The sequence below is a fragment of the Marmota monax genome, unplaced genomic scaffold, assembly GCF_021218885.2.
Source record: "Marmota monax isolate L192 unplaced genomic scaffold, Marmota_monax_Labrador192_F-V1.1 WCK01_AAM20220418_F8-fsc00130, whole genome shotgun sequence".
Classification (NCBI taxonomy): domain Eukaryota; kingdom Metazoa; phylum Chordata; class Mammalia; order Rodentia; family Sciuridae; genus Marmota; species Marmota monax.
In genome coordinates this window covers 5,087,172-5,095,413 of record NW_026693244.1, presented here as the reverse complement: position 1 = coordinate 5,095,413, position 8,242 = coordinate 5,087,172, and the positions used below count along the sequence as shown (strand labels likewise).

Sequence of the window (8,242 nt, the reverse complement as noted above, 5' to 3'; positions counted from 1 at the left end):
GAAACCCTTTATTGTATTTTATTTAAAGACAAGGTCTCACTGAATTGCTTAAATTGCTAAATTGCTGAGGTTGACTTTGAACTCTCGATCTTCCTGCCTCAGCCCTCTGAGCTGCTGGGATTACATGTGTACATCACTGTACCCAGCTATCTTGGGGAGATATATATATATATATATATATATATACATATGTATATATATATTCCCCCCCCCTGTGCTGGGGATTGAACCCAGATCCTTGTGCATTTGAGGCAAGCACTCTACCAACTGAGCTATATCTCTAGCCCTTGGCTACATTTTTATCATTTAGAGTAGGATATGCTTATTAGCCACTTATACTCCAGTAATCCTGTGAATAAAAAAAAAAAAAGGTGAAGTTCAAGAATTAAGACTATGTAATGAAGACATTATTTCACTGATTCTCATTTCAGGAAAATCACTTCCCTAAAGCAGTAATTCTGCCTGATGAATTCTTTCCATATCTAAATAGAAACAGAAATAAAAGTAAAATCATGGAAAACCTGTAGTAGTTTACCAGACACTGTGTGCTTTTAATAGTTCATTACTGGTAATACTTGATAATCAAGAGTAAATTAATAGGCTAACATTTCAAAATGTATACTTTAATAAGTATAATGTATATAAACAATTAGGTAAGCTTGTAGAGAAGCCTACCAAGATATATAAATTAGGAATTAAAAGTATTCATTTAAATTTTCTGTACTTCATTTTTTTGCAGAATATTTATTAAGATTAATATAGTTTTTCATTTGTCTTGGAAGTCCTTTACTGTAAAGATAATTCTTTTGTCTGATGACAAACAGCAGCCACAATGATTATTCTGGACCTCCACGCTGAAAAGGAAAACATAAAGCAATAAGGTTAGGTTAGATGTTAAATTGACACAGGAAATGTTTTCATGGCTACTATTCAAACTAACTTATACAAATTTTAAGCAAATTTCAGGTTTTTCATAACTCTACACCCTTATATTCATTGTTATGATTTCAGATCTAGAAGGGCCTCAAGGTTGACCTACTTCAATTGTCCCCACATTTCTTGTCTAAGAGGCTCTTCTCTGAAGAATTTTTGAGGACACCAAGAAGCTTTTATTCATGTGGTTTTTATCAGTAACATAACCTGCAGATTTCTTGAGGGCTCCAATGATGGTTTGTTTTTACAGTCTGGCCTACATCCCCATCTGTCTTAGCTATGACACCCTTGGCAAGACAATGGGAAGAGCACAGAAATCAAAATGAAATTCCAAAGCTGATATGTTAATGGTGTTTTGCACAGCCTTATGATAGAGCAACAACGTACTTGGATAAATTCCATTTCTTCTTGAGATACAGGTTTCCTTCTGTATTTCTGAGGTAATGTTTTTATTATTTCTGCAGTGTCTGGTGGACCGTGATGCATCAGCAAATCTGGTGATTTAGTCCCCTTAGAATGTTGTGAAATTACAGGTGAGTGAGATGGCAGCCCCGCTGATCTCAAAGTTTCTGTTACTGAAAGACACAGAACCTAATTAGAGAAATTATCCAGGTGTTGCAATATATTGAGTTATCTTCTATTGAATGATCAATTCATTCTTAAAATCAACATTCTTTTCAAAAGATATAAAGAGGTAGTTTTTGTTTTCAGTGCTGGAGATGGAACCCAGGGAGTTGTACATGCTACGTACAACTTGGAGATTGGCTACAGTCCCAGCCCTTTTTTATTTTATTTATTTATTTATTTTTAATTTTTGTGTAGGGGTCTCACTACATTACTAAACAGGCTGTCCTCAAACTACTGAGCTCATTCTCTGGCTAGAGCCTCCAAGGTGGTAGCATGCATCATTTTACCTAGAAAGCAGGTAGTTTTAAGCAAGTGAATTACTAAAATGAACATAAAATTTGTAAAACAATAAAATTTCTTGTTAGAGGTGTTCAACCATTGTGGGTGACTTACATTATTTAAGTTTTTGTCTTGTAACCTCTTAAAGGCCACACACGGTGAAGTTTACAGGTAATGTCTTATAATGGGGAATAACAAAGTTAGTAAATGAGAATACTTTTCTCAACATCTTAATTTTTCAATAGTTAAAATAAAATTTTAAATCCCTATGATAACTGTTGAAATTCTTCTGGAATTAAAGATCAAGTATCAAGAGAGACACACAGGATTTAGTAAAATAAAAAACAGAAGGCACTCTAGCTCAATTGGTAGAGTGCTTGCCTCACATGCATTAAGGCCCTAGGTTCAATCCCCTGCACCACCCAAAAAAAAGGGAAGAATTTCAGAATCTTCTCTAATTTATAAGGTCGTTATATTATAGTCAGTAACTGCTAAGGGTTCAGGCAATCCAAGAAACAGTTACTGACTGAATGAAAAGGTAAAGGAGTAAATGAAAGAAAAGCTGGTTAGCTGGGAGATAAATGTAAGAATGGTTATTATTCCTCATAATCTCTATAAATAAAAGCAGAGGCGAATCTTCCCAAAAGATGGAAGAAGGTGCAGTGGAACACACCTGTAATCCCAAGGACTTGGAAGGATACAGACAGTTGGATCACAAGTTTGAGGCCAGACTCAGCAATTTAGTGAGACCCTTAATAACTTAATGGGACCCTGTCTGAAAATAAAAAATAAAAGTAAGTCGGGCAAGGTGGCACATGCCTATTATTCCAGCAACTAGGGAGGCTGGGGCAGGAGGATTACAAATTCTAAGCCAGCCTCAACAATAAGGCCCTAAGCAACTCAGTGAGACCCTATCTCTAAATAAAATACAAAACAGGGCTGGGGATGTTGCTCAGTGGTTAAGTACCCGAGTTTAATCCCTAATACCAAAAAAATAAATAAGATATAAAAAAATTGGCTGGCGATGTTGCTCAGTGGTTAAGCACACTGGTGCCAAAAAAAAAAAAAAAAAAAAAAAGAGAAAAGAAAAAAAAGAAATATTGCTTATAATAGAATACCATTTCTAAATATGCATACTTTTTTTTAAATCTAAATAGAATATCACTTACCACTGAGTTTAGGATTGTCTCTTCTGTCAGGAAATCTTATTAATGGAGTATGTGGCTTGACTACCTAAAGGAAAAATAAAATGCATGACAAAAAAGAACCTCATTAACTGTAAAAGCAATGATCTATACTAATCCTAATAGATACGTTTGTTAAAATAAATTACTACTTGACACCATCTTTAAATTGTATTTTTCCCCAACCAAGGAAACTGATCTATGAATTATTAATGTATCAGTTATTCATAACTTTGTAGTTTATACATTCTTTTTTCTGTACTAGGGATTAAACTCAGGGCGTCTGCATAGCAAGGCAAGCCCTCTACCACTGTACCGCTGAGCTACATTCCAGCCTTTTTTACTTGTTTTTTTTTTTTTGCATTAAGGATTGAACCCAGGCTTAACCACTGAGCCACATCCCCAGCCCTTTTTTATATTTTATTTAGAGACAAGTACTCATTGAGTTGCTTCAGGCCTCACTAAGTTGCAGAGGCTGGCTTTGAACTTGTGCTCTTCCTGCCTCAGCCTCCTGAGCTGCTGGGATTACAGGCGTGAACCACCATGCCCAGCTCAACTTTATTTTGAGACAGGGTCCAGCTAAATTGCCCAAGCTGGTGTCAAATTTGTGATCCTCCTGCCTCAGCTTCTAGAGTAGCTGGAATTACAGGCGTGTCACTAGGATACCTAACCATCACAGGTTTTTGTGGGTTTTTTTTCCTTTTTTGGTACTGGGGACTGAACCCATGTGTACTTTATCACTATACTACATCCCTATTCTTTTTTTTTTTTTTTTTTTTGTAGTTGTAGATGGACAGAACGTCTTTATTTTTTTATTTTCATGTGATGCTAAGGATCTAATCCAGTGCCTCACACGTTAGGCAAGTGCTCTACCACTGAACTACAGCCCCAACCCTCCATCCAATTCCTTTTTATTTTGTACTTTGAGACAGGATCTCACTAAGTAGTTTAGGATCTTGCTAAATTGCTGAGGCTGGTTTGGAACTTGAAATCCTCCTTCCTCAGCCTCCCAAAATTGCTGGGATTACAGGCGTGTGCCACTGTGTCCAGTACAAGATTTTTTAATGTACTAACAACTGACCTCAAAACCACCCAATGAAGAGGATGGCATGGATTTTGTGTTCTGTGACTTATAGATTGGTAAGAAAAGAATTGGAAGTTTCCTAATCTGTATGGAGTGTGGTTTCTCTACTATGTTAATACGTAACAGTTTAAAATAGTATAGAAAGCAACTGTATTGAAAACTAGGTCATTTTAAAAACACCTGTTCTGACTACCAAAGTAACATATAATCTGTATAAAAATTTTGGCTGAGACAGGAGGTTCGCGAGTTCAAAGCCAGCCTCAGCAAAAGCAAGACACTAAGCAACTCAGTGAGACCCTGTCTCTAAAATACAAAATAGGGCTGAGGATGAATCCCCACCCCAATACCCCTCCCAAATTTTTTTTTTTAATTTTGGGAAAAATGAAGAAAAGCACAAAGGAGAAAATACTGTCTATAACCTCCAAATCCATATACAACAGATTAAAATATTTGATAGCTTTGTCTTTTTTCTTTACCTATCAAAATACTTATTTTTAGAATAATGTTTTTCTAACTGGTATTTTCATACCTAAAATTACAGATAGTGTTATAGAGGACCTCAAATGAGCTATCCATAGGAAACCTCCTGAATATACAGTGCTAAAAAATCTAATGAACAGAGTACTATTTTTTTCAACTAATGTAATATGCAAATTGTTATGTAACTGAGACTGAAGTATGTTTATCTGCAATATATTTGTATATATTATAATTTTTATATGGGTACAGAAGTAAATAAAGTGTTAGGGCCAGCCTGAAAAGTCACCACCATAATTCCACTGCTCAGAAAATGCTGGAATGTGTTTTCTTCCTTAGACTAAAAGCATGTTTATCTGCATTGTTAAAATGCTTCTCTAACAATTTTTCTCCTTGAATAGCTAAGATTCTTAAAATATTCTATTTACTGTCACTCCTCTAGTTTAAGTTTGAAAAATGTTTCACAGTTTTCACGATAAAGCTCATACTTTTTTAAAAAATATTTTTAGTTGTACATGGACACAATACCTCTATTTATTTATTTTCTGTAAATATTAATTTTGTAGTTGTAGGTGCACACAATATCTTTATTTCATTTTTATGTGGTGCTGAGGATTGAACCCAGTGCCTCATACATGCTAGGCAATCGAGCATTCCACCACTGAGCCACAATCCCAGCCCAAAAGTTCAAACTCTTAGCACTCACAAGGCCTATCGGAAACTAGCCTCTCCTTACCTCAGTTTTATTCCCAGCCACTATCTAATGTACTTGTCCTTCCATATATTCTCAAGTACTTCTCATTTCCCTAATTTATCATGCTATTTCCATGCCCATTTCATCTGAAGCTTACATCCTTTCCCAGGAATTCTCTTCCCCATTCCACTTCCATGTCTATCATTACGACCACTATAATCCCTTAAGACAGCTCAAACATCACTCCTCTCTAAACAGCTTTCCCTATTCCACAAACTGATTTAAAAAACCTCTCATATGACTATTTTCTCTAGTGTTGCTATCTCCTATGGAATGAAGCTCAAGTCTCTGGCTATCTCTAGCCATTACAGATGATTTTCCCCCAATAAGTACAACTAGTCCTTCAAAATAAATGTTTTATTTGAATGAGAAAAATAAATAAAATGGATCTAATATCTTAATGCAGGGGCTGGGGATGTGGCTCAAGCGGTAGCGCGCTCGCCTGGCATGTGTGCGGCCCGGTTCGATCCTCAGCACCACATACAAACAAAGATGTTGTGTTCGCCGAAAACTAAAAAATTCTCTCTCTCTTTAAACAGTCTTAAAAACAAAAGAAACAAACAAACAAAAAAAACTAATATCTTAATGTAAAAAAACAAAACCAAAATTGCATAGAACTCTACTCAAGAGCCCAAATGAATCCATATAAATATGATTAAATAAGCTACGTGAACTGTACTGATATCAGTTTCCTGGTTTTGATATTATATTACACATATACAAGATGTTACCACTATCCCAATTGATCATGGACTGAAATTCCTAACTGAAGTTATAATGAATGACAGAAAGCACATTAACACATGTAAAGTTTTCTGTCATATCATGTGATCCTTGTTTCTGATTTGGGACCTAATATAAATAAACCTGCCATTAACTTCTTAAAAATATTTTTATTGGGCTGGGGATGTGGCTCAAGCGGTGGCGCGCTCCCCTGGCATGCGTGAGGCCCGGGTTCGATCCTCAGCACCACATACAAACAGAGATGTTGTGTCTGCCGAAAACTAAAAAATTTTAAAAAAATTAAAAAATTTTATTAGTTGTTGATGGGCCTTTATTTTATTTACTTATTTATATGTGGTGATGAGAATCGAACCCAGTGCCTCACGCATGCTAGGCAAGTGCTCTTCCACTGAGCTATAACCCCAGCCCTGCTATTAACTTTCTATCAGCATTTTGTGTTTTCTTGTTTTCTGTTTACAGTACTGGGGATTGAAACCAGGGCCTGAAACATGCTAAGCAAGTGCTCTATCACTGAGATACAGCTGCAGCCCATACAAGTCTTTTTGTAGGTATATGCATTCACTTATTTTGGGTAATAAACCTATAAGTATACTTGCTGAGTCATAGAGAAATGTTTTTTAAAGACTGGCAGTTCCCCATAGTGGCTGTACCATTTCACACATCCACCAGCAATGTATGAGGGTTTTAGTACTTCCTGTTCACATCACCATTTGGTATTGTCAGTCTTTTAAATTTTAGTTGCAAGGGCTATGGGTGTAGTTGAGAGACAAGAGCAAGTGCTTAGCATACATGAGGTCCTGAGTTCAACCCCAAGCAATGAAAAAATAAATTTAAGCCACTTTGGTGGATGTACAGTACCTCCTAGTTTTAATTTGTATTTTGCTGGCAAGTATGGATTACTGAGCACCTTTCACATGTTTATTGCTTATTTACTGTTTTATTATGCAGCATCAACTCCCTGACCCATTTTAAATTGGGTTACATATTTATTATTGATATTATGGTTATGTAGTCCTTTGTCAGGTTTCTGTCTTTAGAGAATCCTTAATTAGTTAATGCTCAGTAACCACCCACTGAATAAATAAGTGAGCATCATTTATTGCAATGGAACCAAAGACTGGAATCTAGAATTATCTTTCAGACAACTTCTGGAACTTCAGGAAAAGGACTTTTAAGAGATGTACTAATTAATGTAAAGGGAAATGCACCTCTCATATCAAAGACAAAAGCTAATCACTATAACATGCTTCTAGGGTTGGAAAAAAGACCACATAACCCAATTTACAAAAGGTCGTGCCTATTTATATACCAAATTTACCTCTCCTATTTAAGATGGAGAAGCAAAGGAAAAGGTGTCAAGAGTTAGTAGGTCATAGGTGGATTAACAATGTTACTTCAGCTGCCTATCTAAACAGGGAAAAAAGGTTTGGGAAATAACACTAAAACATATTCTAGTAATAAAGTTAAGGAAAATATTTTTCTATTTCCCCATTCAGCCTGTAGACAGATGCCTGAAGAAGGTGGGCTGAACCGGCCTCTGGCGAGGTCACGGCTGTAGGAGCCAGTTATCCCGACATTCCCAAGACCTTGAAGGGACACTGGGTCAGATCCGGCGTTCGCTTCCTTTAACGCTCCGCTATCGCCTTACTCCGGATTGGCCCACTGGGGACAGTACAGACAATACTAGACAGCGATTGGCCAGGCTACTAGAGGGCAGCGTAGCCCGCAAACTAAGGCTAGGGAGGACCTGGCGGAGGAGTCCAGGGACCCCAGACCAGTACGTACCTATCTGCGGGGATGTCGCTTTCCCACTGCCGGGCTCGAACCCTCAGCTCCGGACCCTGGCTTAACTGCCCGACGCAATGGGCTTAAGCTCCCATTCTCATACACCCCGGGCGCAGCCATGCCCCTATTCAGGGCCGCGGTCAGCACGCATCCTGTGCCACCGCCTTTCCTCCCTCGCGCCATTGCCACATCTGCACCATCTCTCTACCCAACGTGATAAAAAACTACCGAGTCTCTTTACCTGAACGACCCTGCTGGCAGACGCCATTTTGCTGCCCATCATGACCCCCGAGAAGGGGCAGCTTCCGGGGCGCAAGCAAACAGCAGTGGTACCGGGGAGTCCTGGGCATCTGGGGGCGGGGCCTGCCTGTGGCG

The 8,242-nt window shown here is 37.8% G+C and overlaps 1 protein-coding gene across 1 annotated transcript; it reads right to left on the bottom strand.

The window, feature by feature from the left end:
- Positions 1-527: 527 nt before the first annotated feature.
- Positions 528-8,242, bottom strand: Mrps36 (mitochondrial ribosomal protein S36). Its single transcript, XM_046456138.2, has 4 exons — positions 8,109-8,242; positions 3,009-3,072; positions 1,321-1,508; positions 528-854 (listed from the first exon to the last, which is right to left on the bottom strand). The coding sequence occupies exons 1-4, from the start codon at positions 8,148-8,150 to the stop codon at positions 837-839; spliced, it is 312 nt and encodes a 103-aa protein (XP_046312094.1). The 5' UTR covers positions 8,151-8,242; the 3' UTR covers positions 528-836.

Coding starts and splice junctions, on each gene's coding strand:
- Mrps36 (XM_046456138.2), bottom strand. CDS start 8,150: ATGATGGGCAGCAAAATGGCGTCTGCCAGCAGGGTCGTTCAG. Junction 3,073..8,108: donor CTGCCAGCAGGGTCGTTCAG/GTAAAGAGACTC, acceptor TTTTTCCTTTAG/GTAGTCAAGCCACATACTCC. Junction 1,509..3,008: donor AGACAATCCTAAACTCAGTG/GTAAGTGATATT, acceptor TGTGTCTTTCAG/TAACAGAAACTTTGAGATCA.